This window comes from Budorcas taxicolor, chromosome 11 (genome assembly GCF_023091745.1).
Source record: "Budorcas taxicolor isolate Tak-1 chromosome 11, Takin1.1, whole genome shotgun sequence".
NCBI lineage: Eukaryota > Metazoa > Chordata > Mammalia > Artiodactyla > Bovidae > Budorcas > Budorcas taxicolor.
Window position 1 is genome coordinate 152488522 of NC_068920.1, and position 21518 is coordinate 152510039.

At 45.1% G+C, this 21518-nt stretch overlaps 1 protein-coding gene across 2 annotated transcripts in view; it reads left to right on the plus strand.

Moving 5' to 3' along the window:
- The window catches only part of MRRF (mitochondrial ribosome recycling factor), a 57700-nt gene that overhangs the window by 21769 nt on the left and 14413 nt on the right, over positions 1-21518 (plus strand). For both annotated transcript variants that reach the window (XM_052648577.1, XM_052648576.1), the window contains exon 5: positions 451-542. In XM_052648577.1, coding sequence (XP_052504537.1) covers positions 451-542 — 92 coding nt within the window. The remainder of the gene's footprint in view (positions 1-450; positions 543-21518) is intronic.

Sequence of the window (21518 nt, forward strand, 5' to 3'; positions counted from 1 at the left end):
TGAGTGAGTTAAATTTATTTACTCATTCCAGTCGGCACTGGTATATTTTGAGTGTAAAATGTCAACGGGAATTTTTAATGTATAAAATCTTTCAGCTGTCTTTACACCAATCTTTGCACAGACCAGCCCCCCTCCCTTGAGAATTTATTGTGGTTTTGATCTGCGTTGCCTCAAACCATTGAAATCTTTTCAAAGAAGCAGAGCTGTTTTCTTTTTATTTTTTCCTCTATGCTTTTTTTCCCTCCCGCAATACACTGGTACCAGGAGTGGACATAGTTTGCTATTCAGCTTGATCAAAGCACTCTACACCAATGTAACTTCCTGATCTTACTGGTAACAGAACTAAATGTTTCCATGTTCTGCCAAGATGGGTTGCCAGTTATCGACAGAGGGCTTGCATCTGGTAATAATTATTTACTAATTCTGTTTACCTTTTGATCTGGTTTTCAGTGTACAGCTGCAGCTATCAAGGCTATAAGAGAAAGTGGAATGAATCTGAACCCAGAAGTGGAGGGGACGCTAATTCGGGTACCCATTCCCAAGTAAGTCTGGCTGACATTCCCATATTTTGATGTAATGGGGCAGCTATCTTTGGAAGGAAACCAACACTCCATGATACTGTTAGTCTGATGGCGTACTTTACCTGTATCTCTCATCCTGGCCGGCTCCAGCATCTTTTGAGATCCAGTTTATTGTTCAGATGCAGCAGTAAACCTGACAAAGTTCTTGTCCTCATGTATTTTACATTCCTGTTGGGAAGATAGGACTCATAAATAAAGTCATCCAGATAATGAAATGCTGTGAGAAAAGAAAGGACAGTGTGTACCAATAGAGAGCGACTTGCTGAGAGTGATGGTGGCAGGGACAGCTTCACAAGGAGGTCACATTTCTGCCCACAGTTCAATGATGAGGACAAGGCAGCCTGGGGGGGGAAGAGCTTTCCAGGCAGAGGGAACAGACAGCCCAAAGGCCCTGAGTCTGGAAAGACCTCGACGCTTGTAATCTCTAACCCAAATTTCTGGAAGAGTCATTTTCCCATAAGTCCTCACTTATTGAAAAATGTTAGGTATAAGAAAGAACAGAATATTGTTAGTTATGTAAATATATAGAACTTAAGAGTTTCAAAGGCATAAAGTGTGTGTTTATTTTTAAATTAAAAAAGAAAAGAAATAATAAGACGGTGGCGTATTTGATGAAGAGAAAGCCTTTGTGTCTCAGTGGTGGCATGGGGGATGGATTGGTGAGAGGCCCATGCTGTAGGCATTACAGGCCCTGATGAGTAGCGTGGGCTGTGCTGTCATTGTAGTGGGAAGCCACTGGAGGCCCTTCAGCAGAGGAGTGATCTGATGTTGACTTTTTAGGAGCTCTCTGGCTGCTGATTAACAGATGAAATGTAGGGGGAAAGAGTGGACCCAGAGTATCGTTGGGAGTCCACTACAGTAGTCTAATTCTAGGACTTAGTGTGTGCTAAGTCGCTTCAGTTGTGTCGGACTCTGCGACCCTATGGACTATAGCCCACCAGGCTCTTCTGTCCATGACATTCTTGAGACAAGAATACTGGAGTGGGTTGCCATGCCCTCCTCCAGGGGATCTTCCTCACCCAGGGATTGAACCCACTTCTCTTACATCTCTGCTTTGGCAGGTGGGTTGTTTACCACTAGTGCTACTTGGGAAGCCCAGCAAACCCCAAGTAAGTGTTGAATTCATTCAGTCACTCAACAAATGTTTTTATTAAGCCCTAACTACATGCCAAGCCCTTTCCTGTTTGTTGAGATAGAACAGTAAATAGCACCAACAAGAAAAAGTCCCCATCCTCCTGGGGCTTATTTTATAGTCAGGTAGGCATAGTAAAGAAACCCATAGCTCAGATGGTAAAGAATCTGCCTACAATGCAGGAGACCTGGGTTTGACCAGTGACAGATTTTATTTTCTTGGGCTCTAGTATCACTGTGGATGGTTACTGCAGTCATGATTTTAAAAGACACATGCTCCTTGGAAGGAAAGCTATGGCAAACCTAAACAATGTATTAAAAAGCAGAGACATCACTTTGCCAACAAAGGTCTGTATAGTCAAAACTATGGTTTTTCCAGTAGTCCTCTATGGATATGAGAATTGGACCATAAGGATGGCTGAGCGTCATAGAATGGATGCTTTTGAATTGTGGTGCTGGAGAAGACTCTTGAGAGTCCATTGGACTGCAAGGAAATCGATCCAATCAATCCTAAAGAAAATCAACTCAATATTCATTGGAAGGATTGATGCTGAAGCTGAAGCTCCAATACTTTGGCCACCCAATTGGAAGAGCCAACTCACTGGAAAAGATTTCCTGATATTGGGAAAGACTCAGGGCAGGAGGAGCAAGGGGTGTCAGAGGATGAGATGGTTGGATAGCATCACTGACTCAGTGGACATGAGTTTGAACAAACTCCAGGAGATGGTGAAGGACAGGGAAGCCTAGTGCGTTGCAGTCCATGGGGTCACAAAGTCTGACACAACTTAGTGTCTGAACAACAACAGGCACAGTAAACAAACAAATATGTAATGTCAGGGGATGGTAAGGACTATGAAGAAAAATAAGCAGGCTAAGGGGATAGTGAGTGTTATGGGTTTTATTTGTAGGTAGGAATGTTCAAGAAGGAAGTGACATCAGAGCAGGGACCTAAGTGAAAGGAATGAATGAAGCTCCCCAGTAACTAGAAGGGAAGTGGAATGTGAACCTGTCATGTGCCACCCATCGCTCTGTATTCCTTTATCTAGATCACTGCGTTTGTCACACCACCTCTGTAAAGTAGATTTTTTTCCCCACGTGTGGAAATTCAGGCTCAGAGAATGTGTGTGTCTTTGAGGTCACACAGCTTATGCTGAAGCTCAGGTTTAGTTGATTCTGGAGCCTCAGGATGTACCCATGCTAGCAACAAGAACTAACACCAACACCGAAGAGTCCAAGAACTTCCCTGCAGACCTTTTTTTTTTTCTGCTTTTTTGCCAGAAAATGGCCTCTGTAAGTCAGAAATAACACTCTGCTTTGAAATCATATGAATTGGGAGCTATATAAGAAGCAGATGGACCCGAGTTCAAGTCCGGTTCTTGTTTGCTTGGTTAGTTCATTGATTTGCTTAGCAAATTTTCTACAAACGTGTTACATGCCAGCCTCTGTGCTGGGTGTTCCCGGTTGTATGTGGACCTAATGTTGGCCTTTGTGTGACTCAGGACTGTGCGGGCCCCTTGTTTATATTACTGGCAGCTTACTTGTGGAGTGTACTATTACCTACAGTTTATAGATGAAAAAAATTAAAATTCACAGAAATTAAAGGACTTGCTCAAGATCACATGGCCAGAATTTGAATTCTGAGTTTTTCTGTTACCCTATTTCAGGCTCGCTCTTCTGCGCTCAATGTATAGGTGGGTTAATCTGGAAAGTGCTAGGTGTACTCGTGGCCATCAGAAGCATGACTCACAAGTGGGATGGATGTAGTCAGCAGCCTAATTTTTTCATTCTTGCTCTTGTGTCTGTGCAATCTTGGCAAAGCCACTTACCTGCCCCCCGCTCCCCCCGCCGCCCCGAGCCTCAGGTTCTTCATGCACAAGATGAAGGCGTTCTCAGTGGTCTGCCGGGTCCCTTCTGGAGCTCCAGAATGCTGTGATGCTGTGAACTGATGTCCCTAAATGCTCGTTGCTGACTTGGATTCTTCTAGAGTGGCCCAATTGTGGATCATATGTTTCTTTCAGAGAACTCGCTGACATCATGTACTCCTCTGCAGCCCCACTCGAGTTAATGGCTGCTCTTGTGCATTGTATATAAGTTTTGAAAGATCAGTGAGTTTAACTTGAATTTCCAAAGACATGGGGATCTGTTACATTATATTTTGCATTATTTTATGTTGGTTAATGGGTGTAATCCAAGAGAAAGTTGACGGACCAAATCCGTCTGCTCCTGCAAACCTCATTTTTTATATACTTTCTTCCCTTTGACAAGGTGGTAAGGTCATGGGGCCCCTTACTGAATTATACGTTTGGTAGTTTTCCAGATAAAAAATGAATGATCTGTTCTTTATTATGTAGGTTGTGTCATGTGAGAGGATAAAGGCTGATTTAGATGTAAAGAGGACCAAGGTTTTTATTCGGTTTTGGCAGTGACTTCCATATGACTCTGGGCACGTCACCCTAGCAGATTGTTGCCTTCTAGTTCCTCATTTGTAAAATAAATGATATAATACACAATGATAGCTAGATCTTTGGTGAAATTAGTAGAGAAAATAAATTAAGTAGTGTGATCTCCTTAAAGGAAAAGAAACTGTATAAATATAAGATACTAGTAATATTTCAGTAGACATACAGTTTTCGTTACATACATAATTTTACTTCAGAAGAAAAGGAAGGAGTGAGGAAGGAAACAAGTGTGCTGAGTACCTACTATATGCCAGGAACTGTTAGGTGCTTGAGATACACAAAGAAGTGCAAAAGTCTAACAGTTAAATTTGCACCTTGGTAACACGAAAGCCTGGAATGGAGTTCTGATTCTTCTGCTTTTTTGCTTTGTGACAGTATCAGCTGTCTCTACCTCTCTGAATCTAAGAGAGCTCATCTGTAATGTATTTATAGGGCTTGCCTTTTATAGTTATTGGGAGATTTCAGTGAGATAATGTACACAAGGCTTTTGAAGGTTAGGATGCACACAGTTAATGCTGACAAAGGTTCCTTCATTCCTTTTCATAAATAGGCAGGCACATCCCTCCCTTTAAAGGATGGGGAACCTGAGATACCCAGAGGTGTGGCATTGGCTCCAGGTCACACAGCAAACCCGTGAGGAGGAAAACAGCACGCTAAAGCTTATTTTAGGAGTCTGGGAGGTGGGAGGTAATCAAATGCATAAATTCCCAGGATTGGTTTCTGATGGTAACATTTCAAGTTTAAGTCTATAAAAATGTACCTTCCCAGTTGATTACGATTCTTCCCCTAATGACAGTCTACCGGTTTGCTTTTCTACCTTCAGTCTGGATGCCCAGAGCTAAGTTTTATTTTCAGTTGCAACGGATCTCAGCTGGTACCTCACCCTCTATACACTCCTCTGATTCTCATATTCTTATTTAAATGAGTCTGCTGAGTACGTGACTCTTCCCACAATCTGCCTCTGATCCTTTTGGGAAGAAGGCAGAAGATAAATCCTAAAGCAATAACAGGTCAGACTTGGAGCCTGGGTGGTTCCTATCACCAGGCTTTCTTTTCACAGCCTCTGCAAATCCAGCTGTGTGACTGCGCAGGTTCTCCTGGCTGTCTTCAGTAGGATGACCTTGGGCCTCCCCGGCTCTGGGTTACATCCGCCCCCACTGACAATGTATATGGGGTTTGTTTTCTTCTCTGGCCGGTCTTCTCCCATTTAGAGAAGTCAATCAACTAGATGGATTCTTTGAACATTCCTGGTAATCAAGATTCACTGGAATAGTTTCTTCTCTTTTTGTTATTTATGTCATCAAGTTCTGAGTCCTGTTTATTAACCACCTGCACTACAGGTTTAATACCTGGAAATACTGTGCTGAATGCCTGAGGGTTTCTCCCTGCATTCTCATAATACCACTCCGAGGTCAGGAGATGGTTCTTATGCCCACTTGCCTGATGGGAGACCTGAAACTCCCAGGAATCAGTGCCCACTGTCATAGGGCTGCCTAGGGGCGGAAGCAGGATGGAACACAAGACATACTGCCTTTTCCCCTGTTCTTGCCTCCTGGTAGCAGCTTGTTTTGGTATGTCAGTTCTTCATTTCTTAATCAGGGACCCTGAAAGGTTTGGAGCAGGAGTTTGTTTTGGTCAGGCCCCCAGCCCATTCACATCTTTTTTATGCCCCCAAACAAACAAACAAATACTCTCTTACTAGTTGTTTTGCCAAATATTGATGAGAAAACCACACAAAGTAGAATGACGCTGTTTTGTTTTGAGAGCGCTGAGTTCGTCTCTGACTTTAAATAAAACTGTTAGGAATCATGAATTCACTGAAGAGATTAAAGTACCTGGGGTGGACTTGTTCCCCGGTAAAGCTGCCTCCTTCCTGGATTGTCCTCCTCTTTTATTATTTCCTGTCAGTGTCTGCATTGGTTTTACTTTAAGTAGGATTAACTAGAAAATTAAAATACTTCCATTCTATTCTCCATAGGGAATCACTTTTATTTTTAAATTTTGTTTTGGCGTATAGCTGATTAACGATGTTGTGATAGGAATCTAGAAAGATGGTGCTGATGAACCTGTGTGCAGGGCAGCAGTGGAGATGCAGACATAGAGAAGAGCCTTGTGGACACAGTGCGGGAAGGAGGGGGGCAGTGTGAATTGAGAGAGTAGCATTGAAACATACGTATTACCACACGTAGAATGGATAGCCAGCGGGAACTTGCTGTATGATGCAGGGAGCTCAAATCCAGTGCGCTGTGATGACCTAGAGGGATGAGATGGGGTGGGAGGTGGGAGGGAGGTTCAAGAGGGAAGGAACATATGTATACCTATGGCTAATTCATCTTGATGTGTGGCAGAAACCAATAGTGTAAGGCAGTTACCCTCCAAGTAAAAATAAATTAATAATAATAAAAAAACATGTTGTGATAGGTGAACAGTGAAGGGGACTCACCCATAGATATACATGTATCCATTCTCCCCCATACTCCCCTTGCATAGGGCACAACTTTTAGCACTTTGTTCCAGATTTTTTCTGTGCAACTTCAGACACACATCTAAATCTCCTTCTGCATTTTTCTTGTTTTGACATGGGATTATATTGTGCCCACTCTTCTGCACTTTCCCATTTTAACTTAATGTGCCATTGCTCTCTGGTGAGAGTTCTTCCTTACTCTTTTTAAGGGTTGCATAGTGTTTGCCTGTCATCTGTAGCACTAAATAGTTGCCAGTTGTTGAATATCTTGGTTGGTTAAATTGTTTTCTTTTTTGCTAACGGTGTTGTAATGATCTTCTAAGGATCTTCCTGTTCTGCTGGAGGTGGGAAGTGGTAAATGGGGGACTGTAACTGGGGGAGATGTGAACAGAATGCGGGGCGCCTTGGTGTAAGTGTTGTTCCTTGATTGTCGCAGTGCTTATTTGCACTCGTGTGCTGCATACTGCTGAGCTTCGTGGAGACATGGACACTTCGGGGCCAAGCGAACATCTGCAACACACCTGAGTGACCCCTCCAGCAGTCCACAGACCCAAACTTGACATCACTCTCTTAGGAAACCCCATTGATATTTCAGTGGCTCTCCTGGCTCACTGCTTGTTGATAATAATACTAAGCAAAGTAACTACTTAACTGAGTGCAAACTATATTCTAGGCCTTATACTACATTATGTAGGTCATTCTGTCATTCCCTATTTTTTTGGTATATGAGCTAAGTAAGCCCAAGAGAGGTTGAGTAACTTGTTCAAGTTCATCTAGCTAATAAAGATAGAGTTGTGCAGGATTTAAATATGGGTCTGCTTGACTTCAAAGTCTACTCTTAACATCTGTGGACCTCTGAGAGCACTTTTTCTTTTTGTAATAAGGGGCAGCAATTAGTATTTTAAAGTTTAATTATATACCAACCCACACCATGTGGAGCATGATTGCCAGAACTCAAACCAGGATGCATACTCTAAAAGTGAATTTGTACACCACTTTTTGGTGTGGAGGCAGTCTGGAATATAAACAACTTGGGGATTTTTTTTTTAAGTCAACTATATTGAGGTATATCATACAAAAAAGAAAAAATGGACCCATTTCAAGTGTACCTGATAATGAATTTTGACAAATGTATGTGTCCCTGTAACCACTATCTTAGTCAACCTGTAGACCAGCTCAGTCATCCTGAAAGTTCCCTGTGCCCCTTTGCAAGTCAGTCCCTATCCTCCTCTGGCACCAGGTGACCTTTTAACTGCTCTTATGACCATATAAAATTGTTATGCTGAAATATGAAACTTCTAGGATATTTATAAACTTATTCAGCAGATATTTATTGAGCACTTACTATGTGTCAGGCATAGTTCTAGACATGGAGAATTACAACAGTGAGCAAGCCAGACACAACCTCTGCCTTTGTGGAATCTCTACTGGATTCTGTCCCAGGGTTGGGAAGATCCCCTGGAGAAGGGAAAGGCTACCCACTCCAGTATTCTGGCCTGGAGAATTCCGTGGAATGTATAGTCCATGGGGTTGCAAAGAGTCGGACACGATTGAGTAACTTTCACTTTTCACTGGGAAAATGGACAGTAACACACACATATAGTGTGTGTGTCAGCTGGCCACATTTTTCTCTCTGTGGAGAAAAATAAAGCAGTGAAAAGCAATAAAGGACATTATATGTGGTGGTCGTGGGGTGGTGCAGTTTTAAGTGGTGTATTCACCAAAGTCTTCAGGGGAAAGGTGATAATTTAGCAGAGAACTGAGGACATGAGAGAGCAAACTATGCTTATATTCATCACTAAGGCAGAGGAAGCAGCAAGTGCAAAGACCCTGACGTGGGTGTTCAGGGAATAGTAAGATAGTAAGAGTGCTCAGTGGCTGTAGCAGAACATGAGAGGGGAGAGAAGTAGGAGCTGAGATCAGAGTGAAATGGGGAGGCCAGTATCATGTAAAGTCTTTATTAGTCAGTGTTCTCCAAAGAAACAACCAATAGAGTATATATGTAAAAGGATTTATTGTAAAGAATTAGCTCATGCGATTATGGATGCCAACAAGTCCCAAGATCTGCAATCTTGGGAGACAGAGACTCAGGAGAGCTGATAGTGTGGTTCCCAGTCTAAAGGCCAGGGGGCTGGAGACCCAGGAAGTGCTGATGTTTCAGTTTGAGTCAAAGGCAGGGAAAAAAAAAAACACCATTGTTGCAGTTTGAACGCAGTTGGGCAGAAGGAATTCCTTGTTATTCAGGGGAATTCGGTGTTATTTTTGTATTTTGCAGGCCTTCAAGTGATTGAGTGAGGCCCACCCACATTAGGGAGGGCAGTCTGCTTTACTCAGTCTAAAGATTTGAATGTTCCACTCATCCGGGACATCCTCAGAGAAACACTCAGCATAATGTTTGACCGAATATCTTGGACCACTGTGACACAAAAAGTCAACCATCTGCTGTATACCTGAAACTAATACAACATTGTAAATCAACTATACCCTAATAAAAATTAAAATAAATAAAATTAGCCATCATAGTTCTAACAGACCCTTGTAAAGATTTTGGTTTCTGTTTGGAGTGAAATGGGAAGTCATTGGAGGGTTTTGAGCTAGGGAGGGACATGATCTGACTTAGGTTTTGAAAGGATCATTCTGGCTGCTGTTTTGAGAATTGCACTGTCTGAAGGTGAGGGTGAAAGCAGTGACCAGTTGGGAGCTATTCTAGTAAGCCAGGTCTTGTGCCTGGACTAGTGTGGCAATGGGATTGGTTAGAAGTGGTCAGATTCTGGGCACATTTTAAGGAAAAGCTACCAGGATTTGCTGACAGATTGATGTAAATTTAGGAAGAAAGATCTCAAAGATGACTTCAAGGTTTTTGACCTGAGCAACTGGAAGGATAGAGTTGCCATTTACTGAGACAGGACAGATGTGGGAGGACAGAGTGGGTGTGAGAGAAGAGCAGGTTTTATCCTGTGTTTAATTTGAGATGCTAATAGACATCCACGTGGAGAGGTCAAGTAGGCTGTTAGGTATGTAAGTTTACAGTTCAGACAAGGGTGTGGGCTCGAGAGAGAAATCTGGGAGGCATGAACATGTAGAATAAGCTGTGAGATTAAATGAGATTATTTTAGAGAATAAATGTGGATAGTGAAGAGAAGGGTTTGGAAACAGCCCTGGACAGTCTACATCAAGGTTTGTGGGTCAAGAAGGTGAGGAGGAACCAGCCAGAGAGACAGAATAAGTGGCCAGAGGACTCTGGAAAAGTGTGGGATCCTGGGAACCAAAGGAAGTGTCTTAGAGGAAGGACCCATGAGCTGCACCAGATGTTGCTTGCTGATGGATCACAGAAGAGAAAGCCTGAGAATCAGTCATTGGATTTTACAACGTGATTTATTTATCAGTTAGTCTCTGGGTGGAGAAGGCGATGGCACCCCACTCCAGTACTCTTGCCTGGAAAATCCTATGGATGGAGGAGCCTGGTAGGCTGCAGTCCATGGGGTCGCTAAGAGTCGGACTCGACTGAGCGACTTCACTTTCACTTTTCACTTTCCTGCATTGGAGAAGGAAATGGCAGCCCACTCCAGTGTTCTTGCCTGGAGAATCCCAGGGACAGCGGAGTCTGGTGGGCTGCCGTCTATGGGGTCGCACAGAGTCGGACACGACTGAAGTGACTTAGCAGCAGTAGCCATCTCTGGGTATAAAGGAAAGAAAACACAAGGGGTTTGGGCTTAGACAGACCTAGGTTCGAGTTCCTGTTCTATCATTCTCTGGGTTTATCTACTTGGGTCCTCTGAAAGCGGACACCAGGACAGAATTATATGTGCGAGAACTTTATGGGCAGAATCCTGTGAAAGAGAGGGTACAGGTCTGCCACTGGTAAAGAATGGAAAAGAGAGGGTTGCATAGGAGATGATGCACTGCAGTGCATTTCTGAGGACTCTGCCGGACTGACAGGATGCTCCTGAGCGAAGATGGCCGGTTAAAGGAGACTCTCACCATTGGCCGACAGTGCTCCTGAAACATGCCCACTGTAGTGATCTTGGGCAAATCATTTAATTGTTGGAAGCTTCAGCCTCCTTATCTGTAAAACAGGCATAATTTCAATGATTTTTTTTTTTGAAGAGTAATGGGATATTATATGGAATATTATGTGTCATAAACTTTAATTCTCTTTTCTTATACTATTTGTTATTATCTAATTCTCTGGTTAAGGAGTTACTGAAAACATTCTTTTCTGATTATTTGGTAGTAAAACCAATGATATTTTCTTTCTGTTTGCTGATTGCTCTTTTAGTCCTTAACAGTCTCTTTCCCTCTCTTCCTCACTAACCCCTCCCCCAACCCCATGTTGCTTTGGTTTTCTTTTTTTTTTCCCCTGTCTTTTCCTCCATTTTTGGGGGTGGGAGGAGTTGAGTCATAATTACCTTGGAACTTAAGTTGCTCAGGAACACTGTAGTTTGATTGTTAATGAGCACTTGGTTTGTTCTTTGAATATGGATTATGGTGAACAAGACCTCCTGGAAGGTATATCCAAAAGAAGAAAATCCAATGACTAGTCCTGCCTGTGGTAAGAGACTCACTTAGTGTTTCTAGAAAGGCCAAGGGGCTTTGACTCTTCTTGACAGCCCCTGCCCACTGAACTGCTCCCCAAGTCCTCACAGTTGGCTCCTACTTTTCCTCCTGACCTTCAAGCAATGGTAGACCTTATGCCTAGGCAGGGCTCCTCCCTCAGACTTTATTCCAAGGTGACAGCATGGTGGAGAATTCTGCTTGTGACTGGACCAGGCAGTTTCACCAGGTAACAGTTAAAGACCCTGGGTTGTGGTTCTCCTAGCCTGGATTTTCTTTCTGAAGTGGTTTTTTTTTTTTTTTTTTTTTTTTGCAGCTTATGCTGATATAGAGTCTCTCACGGATGATTCCCAAGTTTTTCTAGGGACCGCAAGGTCATAAGGCAGGGAGGCAGGGTTCCCAGGCTGAGTTAATAAATAAGGGTAACTGCTGTGTATCCAGGGAGAGTGGAGTTGATACCTGGAGGAGCCAAGGTCAGAACAACTTGAAGAAGAGAATCAATAAAATGAGTTGTGTGGCCGAAATCTAGTTATTTCAACTCGTTGAGTCTGTTTCCTCATCTGTAAAATGGGGTAGTAGCAAAATTTACTTTTCTGGAGGGGTATTGGGAGAAACTCTTGTGAAGGATAAAGGGGAGAAGGAACAGGAGCAGGCAAGGAGAGTCTTTAGCTCATGATGCAGGTCTGACACCAGTGAAGAAAGGAAAGAAATCCACTCAATGAAAAATGTAATTTTAAAAATCGTTGTTATCAAGTTAACTGCTGTTGAGTGTTCCCATGACCTCTTGTGTGTGGTGACTATTAACTGTTATGGGGGCGGGGGGGCAGAACTGCTGTCCCCTAGCTGAGAAGACCGAGGCATGCTATCTGCCACTGAGCTTTCCACCTGGCAGACAAGTACTGTTCAGTGACAAGAGCCAGGTAGGCATGCAGCATTTTTAATAGCTTTATTGAAGTGTAATTCACCCACTTTTCACTGTGTGGATCACAATAAACTGTGGACAATTCTGAAAGAGATGGGAATACCAGACCACCTAACCTGCCTCTTGAGAAATCTTTATGCAGGTCAGGAAGCAACAGTTAGAACTGGACATGGAACAACAGACTGGTTCCAAATAGGAAAAGGAGTACGTCAAGGCTGTATATTGTCACCCTGCTTATTTAACTTATATGCAGAGTACATCATGAGAAACGCTGGACTGGAAGAAACACAAGCTGGAATCAAGATTGCCGGGAGAAATGTCAATCACCTCAGATATGCAGATGACACCACCGTTATGGCAGAAAGTGAAGAGGAGCTAAAAAGCCTCTTGATGAAAGTGAAAGAGGAGAGTGAAAAAGTTGGCTTAAAGCTCAACATTCAGAAAATGAAGATCATGGCATCCGGTCCCTTCACTTCATGGGACATAGATGGGGAAACAGTGGAAACAGTGTCAGACTTTATTTTTTGGGGCTCCAAAATCACTGCAGATGGAGACTGCAGCCATGAAATTAAAAGACGCTTCCTCCTTGGAAGAAAAGTTACGACCAACCTAGATAGTATATTCAAAAGCAGAGACATTACTTTGCCAACTAAGGTCCGTCTAGTCAAGGCTATGGTTTTTCCTGTGGTCATGTATGGATGTGAGAGTTGGACTGTGAAGAAGGCTGAGCGCCAAAGAATTGATACTTTTGAACTGTGGTGTTGGAGAAGACTCTTGAGAGTCCCTTGGACTACAAGGAGATCCAGCCAGTCCATTCTGAAGGAGATCAGCCCTGGGTGTTCTTTGGAAGGAATGATGCTAAAGCTGAAACTCCAGTACTTTGGCCACCTCATGCGAAGAGTTGACTCATTGGAAAAGACTCTGATGCTGGGAGGGATTGGGGGCAGGAGGAAAAGGGGACAACCGAGGATGAGATGGCTGGATGCTCATGGCTCGATGGACGTGAGTCTGAGTGAACTCCGGGAGATGGTGATGGAAAGGGAGGCCTGGCGTGCTGCGATTCATGGGTTCGCAAAGAGTCGGACACGACTGAGCGACTGAAGTGAACTGAACTGAGAGGGTATACTACAAAGATTTTTAGTATAGTCAGAGTTATGCAGGCTTCACCACATTCATTTTAGGACATTTTCATCACCTCACAAAGATACCCTGAGCCCACTAGCTATCACTCCCTACTTTACCCCAGATCACCCTCATAAGGATCGCTCTAGGCAACTACTGTCCATATAGATGTCCCTGTTCTGAACGTTTCATATAAATGAATTCACACCGTATGTCGTCTCTTGTGACTAGCTTTTTTCACTTGCATAATATTTTCAAGGTTCATCCATGTTGTAGCATGAATCAGTACTTCATTCTTTTTTCTTGACAAATAATAGTCCACTGAATGGATAATACCACATGTTATTTTTCCATTCACAGGCTGATGAATATTTGAGTTGTTTCCACTTTTTGGCTATTATAAATAATGCTGCTATAAGCGTGCTTTTTTTGGAGAAGGAAATGGCAACCCACTCCAGTGTTCTTGCCTGGAGAATCCCAGGGACGGGGGAGCCTGGTGGGCTGCCGTCTCTGAGGTCACACAGAGTTGGACACGACTGAAGCGACTTAGCAGCAGCAGCAGCAGCAAGCATGCTTTTAGTTCTCTTGGGTATAAACATATGAGTGGAATTGCTAAACTCATGTGATAACTGTTTAACTTTTTGAAGATCTGCCAAACTTTTCCACAGGGACTGCACATTTCGTATTCTTCCCAGTAATATTGAAGGACTCTAATTGCTCTCTTTGGCAGTACTTGTTGTTGTTGTCATTGATGTTATTACCATCTAAGTGGGTAGGAAGTGATGTCTCGTTGTAGTTTTGACTTGCATTTCCCTGATGTTAGTGATATTGAGTATTTTTTTGTGTGCTTGTTTGCCATTTGTACATCTTTAGAAAAATGTCTGTTCAGGTCCTGTGCTCATTTTTAAATTGTATTGTTTGTACTTTTATGCTGAGGTGTAGGAGATCTTTATATGTTCTGAATACTAGTCTTTTATTAGATATATGACTTTCGTCTCTTTAATTGTAAAAATAGTACACATTAGTGTAAAGATTCAAGTCCTGCAGAAAAGTAAAGAGTTCTTTTATTGCCCCTCAAGGATTCTTCCCTGAAGTAACTTGTTGGTAAGTTTGGTAAATATCCTACCAGATTTTAACAGGTGCACACACACACACACACACACACACACACACGCACACACACACACATTCAGTTTACATAAGTGGGATTAAGTTTCTGCCATCTGCTGTGCCACAGCTTGTTTTTTATTTATTTATTTTTGGCTCAACAGAACCTTCCGTACATCTTTTCATGGTGATCTCATTGTTTCTGTGTGTACAGAGAAACACCATCTTGAGACGGGTGTTAACACAGATGAGGAAACTGGGGATCGGAAAGTTACGTAATTTGCTCAGAGTCACAGATTGGTAAGCAGAGGGGTCATGTCTCACATTGAGTCTGTCTGTGTCCACGCCCCTGTTCTTGCCACACTATCACCTTGCTTTCCGGGCTGCTAACCGGAACCCTCCTCCCTTCTCCTTGCTCTGCAGCCCCTCTCTCTAGCTGCTGTATTGCTTTGTGGATCTTGAACCAGGGAGAGTGTGTCTCACATGCATATCCTTGGACATGTTGATAATACCCTTTTCTCACACAGCTCACACACATACAGACCTTTAGTGATGGTGAGAGAAAAAATCAGAAGAGACCGCCTGAGTGACTTCACTTGGGTGGGAGCAGCCATCAGCTGCACTTGAACAACTGCAGCTGCTTCTCTGGCCCTTTTCGTGCCCACCACCTGCTCTCATTGCTGCTCTCCAGGGTCGCTCATTCCTTTATTCGGCTGGTGGATGTCCAGTCCATTGTTTGTCTCCCCTTCCAGGCCTGGCAAGCTCTGTGCAGTTACAGGATGCCCCCTTTCTCCTCACCCAGCCTGTGGGTCTTTAGAAGCGCCTTCTACTATTGAGACCCCAAGTGTGTGGAGTGGGAGCTCCCTCCCTGCACAGATGTTCCGTTTGAAACACGTAAGAAAGTGCAGTCAGGAATCGAGTGGAGCATGTGCTGAGCAGAAAGCGCCATCAGCACCTATGCAGAAGCTGCGCCTGAAAGGACAGGTTTCTTCCCCCCCACCCCCCTGTTGTCCACCCTATGTGTGCTGCCCCTGCTGACAGGACCCAGCAGTTGGCCGCCTGAGGTCATCCCCGTCCCATGGCCGACCTCTAGGGACCCCCTACTCCTCTCTCCTCACTGTGTTTAGGCTCGTAGGGGAGCTGGAGGAGTAGCAGTGAACTCTGTCTAAGCAGTCTCGGTGAAGGTGAGTCGGTGTCACTGCAGCTGGTAAGAATAGTGGCTTAGGTTTGTCTAGCACCAGCAGGGAGGCCTGAGATTCACAAGTGAGGCTGCACTGGGCTCAGATCCCAGGTCTTCCAGGAACCTGTGTGGCCTTGGGCAGATCACTCAATCTGTCTTAGCCTCCGTTTTTCTAATCTTCAGAAACCAGGTAACAAGACCAGTAATGTCACAGGAACGATGCAAAAGTTCACTCAGTGCACAAAGCGTGCATCCCCTCAGAGCCTGGCACATGGATAGAGCTCTGCAAATGTTCGTCACTGTTCCTCTGATTGAAGGGGAGCAGATGGCACTGGGGCCAGAGGGCTAAGCAGTTATCAGGGAGCCCTTACTGTCCCCATTGTGAGGCTCCTCATTCTCTCCCCGTCTTGCTTCATTTTCTTCGTAGCACTTAAGTGTCAGTTTACAGAGTTGCGGGTGCCCTCTCTCCCCTTTACTCGAGTGTGACTTGGTGGCCCTTCATCTGTTCTGTCCCGCGCTATATCCCTAGCTCTGGGGACAAGACCTAGCATGTAGTAAGGACAGTAATGGCCCGGGGTGCCCGCTGCTGTGCCAGCTGCTATTTGTACATGAACCACGATATTCATAGCAGTCTTCAGAGGCAGGTGTATTATTTCCCCCATTCACACCTGAGGGTGCCAAGTCATAAGGGAAGGGAGTGTCTGCACCCAGTGTCACACGGTGAGTGAGGGGAGGAACAGGCATCTTTCTTAGACCCTGGGCCTGTAGCCACTAGGCTCTGATCTCTCAGTGGGAAACTTCACTGTTATTTCTAATCTGACGAACAGCTTTTAAAATAGTCAATACCCATGTATGCAGAATTCTTCAACCATCATCTCTCATTTGGTCCTGACTGTGGAAGAAGAAAAGGAACATTTTTATTACTCCTCCCACCCCGCCCCCATTTACAGGTAAGAAAACAACAGATAGTGTTTATTGAGCATGTCCCCACGACCAGTACATTTAGTAACTCTCTTAATCCTTGCAACAGTCTCATTAACTTAGTTATATTAAACACATTTGACAGATGGGAACACTGAGGCAAAGAAGTGAAATGACTTGCCCAGGGCCATACGGCTAAGCAGTGATAAGTCTGGGGCCTCAAACCCTGGTTGTGTGGCTTCAGAGACTGTTCTTGTGAATGCTTCCTTGTGATCTGGGGAGGAAAAACTAGTCACGCACAGCTACCCAGCCTTGAAGTGGCAGAGCTGGGGGTGGAAATCAGCCTTGGCCACCACACCTGTGTTATCCTGTACGTGAGACCAGAAGGGAGAGTTACCTCCATGAATCCCTGAACTTGGGTTTCCAACCTTTGGGTGACAGGGAAGGAGAAAACCAGTGACTTCATCTTGATCACTCAGCTCGGAATGTGGAGCTGTGACCCCTGACCTCAACTTCCTCTCTCTCTCCATCCTGCTGGGCTGTATTTCAGGATGGCACGTCTGCTTAGCCAGGCCTCGGTCACAGGACAGGCCTCTGAAAGCAGGTGCCCAGTTATATATCCCCAGAGAAAATCGATGGTACTGCTGATGGTAGAAGTCTTTCCAAAGTGTGTGTATGATTTTCTTTGGACTAGAAGGACACTGCATGTCTTTATGAAACACATTCGTGCCTGTTAGAGGCTGGTGAGCTGTGGTTGGGGTGCAGTATGCAGTGGGGGTGGCTAGGAGAGAGGGGAGAGAGAATCGTGTCCCTAGGAGTGTAGGAAGTCTGGCAGTACTACACAAACAAACACGTTTCCTTCAGGGCCAGCAGCCCCACAGCATCGGGCAGCTCCCACCAGCAAAGTAAAACAGGGCCTGCGACTGCTGCTGACTGCAGGCCGATGCTGCTATATGGGGAGGCAGCCCATCACGGAGACGGGCATCAGGGGTTCTCTCGGTGGAGCCGTCAGAGATGTGTTTACGCAGACTGTTTGTTCCCTGGAAGTGTGACTCCCTTCTCCCTCAGCCTGTCCCGGGCTTCTGAAGCCCAGCTCTTGTCTCCCGGGGCCCCCAGGCCCACTCTCCTCTCTTCCCGTCCTGTCCCCCGGCGGCTCACCGACTGCTCAGTAGCCTAAGCTCCTCGTGACTCAGTCCTCTGACTGCTTTCTCTCCGACCGCTCACATCCTGTGGTCCCCCAGCCTTAGAGATTCTGCGGTTGGAACAGCAAAGCGGCTGCCCTGTGTGTGCTGGAGTGTGTGCACGCTGGTGGTGTGCTGAGCCTGTGCCGCTGTCATCTCCTTTAATCCTTGCTCCCGCCCTCTTAGTGATATTCTTCCTCCTGCTCTACATGCGAGGAGGCTTGAGTCCAGAGAAGTTCAGCAGTGTGCGCACGGTTCTGAAGCCAGCAAGTAGCAAAGCAGGGATGCCAGCTGAGGTTTCCTGGCTCTGAAACACATCCTTTCTACCCTCTAAGTGACCAAGGAGCCTTTTGAAGTCTGACATCTTATAACTGGTTTTTACCACAGTTGCCACACCGAGCATCGCTTCCTCTGATGTACCCCTGGTGAGTGTCTTTGCACATGTCCCATTCTCATTGAAGCCATAGGAAGTATCGTTTCAGTATCTGCTGTGTGAGTTGCTGGCGGGGCATGCCCCTCAGCTTATTGTTCATGGGAACACACTCAAGGAGTTCTGCAGGAAGGCCCCCATCCAGGATGTTCCTGGAAGACCCGCCTGGTGGGGTTTGTACAAACAAAGCGTGACCCTGCCAGCTCAGCTGAAGCCCTGCCTTATGCTGGGAGGATCTCTGACCCCAGCGGAAAAGGCTGCTCTCTTCATCACTCAACCGGGAGGCTGCTGCAGGCCAGTCGTGAGCTCTCTGTCCGCCTGCCAAGAGGCTTCTGGGCAGACTCTTGCCTTACGCTTAGATCTGGTTGGTACCTTGGTCTCTGCACAAAATCCGAGTCTGACCTCACTTCTGCTTCACTCAGACATCTGTGATACTCTGTGTTGGTCTTAGAAACAGTCTGCTCTTTTTTTTTTTTTTTAAATTGTAGTGAGATATACATAGGACGTTCCTGTAGCTCAAGTGGTAAAGAATCTGCCTGCAATGCAGGAGACCAGGGTTCAATCCCTGGGTCGGGAAGGTCCTCTGGAGAAGGGAATGGCAATCCACTCCGGTATTCTTGCCTGAAAACTCTTCCATTTCAGTTATTTTTAAATGTACAGTTCAGTGGTATTAAGTACATTTACAGTATTGTGCAATCTCCAGAACAGTTTTTGTCTTGTGAAACTGAAACTTTGTACCCACTGAAAGCAACAGTCCCCATTCCCAGATCCCCCGGGTCCCCGGTAATTGCTGTGTTACTTTCTGTGTCTGTGAATTAATACCTAGGTACATCATATAAGTAGAATCATATAATATTTGTCCTGCTGCTGCTGCTGCTGCTAAGTCGCTTCAGTCCAACTCTGTGCGACCCCATAGATGGCAGCCCACCAGACTCCCCCATCCCTGGGATTCTCCAGGCAAGAACACTGGAGTGGGTTGCCATTTCCTTCTCCAATGCATGAAAGTGAAGTTGCCCAGTCATGTCTGACTCTTAGCAACCCCATGGACTGCAGCCTACCAGGCTCCTCCATCCATGGGATTTTCCAGGCGAGAGTACTGGAGTGGGATACCATTGCCTTCTGTTGAGTCTCGCTTATTTCATTTAGCATAATCTTTTCAAGGTTTATACATGTTATAGCAGAATTCTCTTGCCTTTTTAAGGCTGAATCATGTTCCACTGAGTGTATCTACCAAGTGTAAATGTCCATTCATCCGTCAGTGGATCTGCTAAGTCAGAATGTGGCATCGAAGGGCCTGCGCACTAGTCTCGCCCTTGCCAGGCTCACCAGCCTCCTCTCTGGGTATAGGCCTTCTCCTCTGCTTTCTGTGCTGCAGCCACACTGCCTTTTTCCAGTTCCCCAAGAGCAGGACCCTCCTCACCTGGAATAAGGCCTTTATTTTACATGGACCATTTGCTCTGGTGGGAATGACCTTCGCCTAGCTTCTCCACTCTTACTTATCTGAACTTAAATATCCCTTAACTTAAATATCATCACATTTTCTTCTGGAGTCCCACAGGAGAGTGTGGTCAGCCCCCTGCTTATTCTTTTCATAGAGCTCTTCATGTCTTTATCATGGTTCTTACCACTGTAGCTTATTGATTAACTGTGCATGTGTTTGTTTAATGACTGCCTTCCTTGCCAGACTGTAAACTCACTCTGACATAGTGGATGGAACACAACAGGTGCCCTGTAAAATAGCTGCTGAATGGAACTGTAAACTAAGTGAGTAAATTAATACCAGAAAGACAAATGTTAAATTACTAATCAGATCTCAAAAAAATCATCTTATAGAAGCCTAGATTGTTTGCCCTGTCATTTCTCATTTGATAAAAACTTGAATAAACTCTTCATTATTTGAAGATACCTCTGTAGTTGCCATTGGGCTTTCCGTGGGGGCTCAGTGGTAAAGACTCCAACTGCCAATGCAGGAGATGCAGGTTCCATCCCTGGGTTGAGAACATCCTCTGGAGGAGGAAATGGCAACCCACTCCAGTATTCTTGCCTGGAAAATCCCATGGACAGAGATGCCTGGTGGGCTATAGTCAACGGGGTCATGAAAAGTCAGACACGACTGAGCACGCACGCACACACTAGCTACCAAACATGAACAGCAGTAGCCACAAAGGCAGCTTACGTTTCCTGATTGTTTATTTCCTACCATGCTTTTACTGTTCACTTTCCGTATATTATCTCGCCTTATCCTCACAAGAACTCTGAAAGGTAGAGGCTAGGGCTTTCTGTTTGTTTATTTTCAGTCCCTATTTCCAGATGAGAGGACCGGGGCTCAGAGAGTTTAAATCGCTTACTTAAGGTCACTCAGCCAGTACATGCCAGGTGCAGAAGTGGAGGGGTGTCAGGGTAGGTTGGAGCACCTTCCTCTCTGCTAGCGCCCTTCCCCTCATGAATAGAGAGAACTCAGTTTCTCTCTGTTTTATAAATGGGGTGTCTGCCTTGATTTTCTTTGAGTCCAGAGTTTTCTGGCTAAAGAAGAATTTGAAAACCCCAGGTCTTCAGAACAAATTCGACGCCCCCTTTTCTAGCCTCACCCCTGTCTCCTCCCGCGCTTCTGCCCAGAGTGCTCTGTCTTCTGCAGTCAGTGAGTCGCTATGCATCTCTAGGGCACTTCCCGAACCTCACAGCAGAATGAGCTGTGTTCTCCACATGCTCCTTCCTCCTGCAGAAAGCCTGTCCCTCCATCCCAGCAGTGCTCTTCCTCAGCAGTGGTTGATGAGTCTGTCTGCGCTGCTGGACTGAGCCTCTGGAGAAGTTGGACTAGGCCTCCCTCATCTCTGGTGCTCCTCAGCCCGGCCCAGGATCTGGCAGTGAACCCTGGGGCCCCCGCCAATGCTTGATGAGTGAACGCAGGCCAAGTGCAGAGCGGGTGCTCAGAACCAACTGGCTGAGCCGAGAGCCTGAAATACAACTAGCCTGAGCTCACAGAACTCTGTGAATGCGAGATGGAGATGATCAGATGTATTAATCACTGGTTTGGAAAGGCATTACAATATTTCCATAATAGAGTATGTTTCTTTTCTAAAACAGATGTGCCCTCGTTGTTTCATGAGGAAGTAATTAAGTGTGTTTGATTAAAACATTCATAGATGCTATCATTTATTCAAGGCTACTACTATATGCTGCTGTCTTTACTGGTACTTTATATACGTTGTGTGTGCTTCTCCCAGTCCCCCAGACAAGGTGTTTTCATTATCTTCACTTCAGAGATGAAGAAACTGAGGCGGAGAGAGATTAAGTAGCTTGCCCGCTTCTGAGTCAGCTTCTGAGTGATAGATACAGGAATAAAACAGGTCTGACTGTACTTCAGAACCGAGCCTTTCTGTCACCCTGACTGCTTCCGATCTTGTATTCCGGATTCATTCAGCTCAGCCCCACCCGGAACCAGCATGCAGATGCCACTCATCCTCTC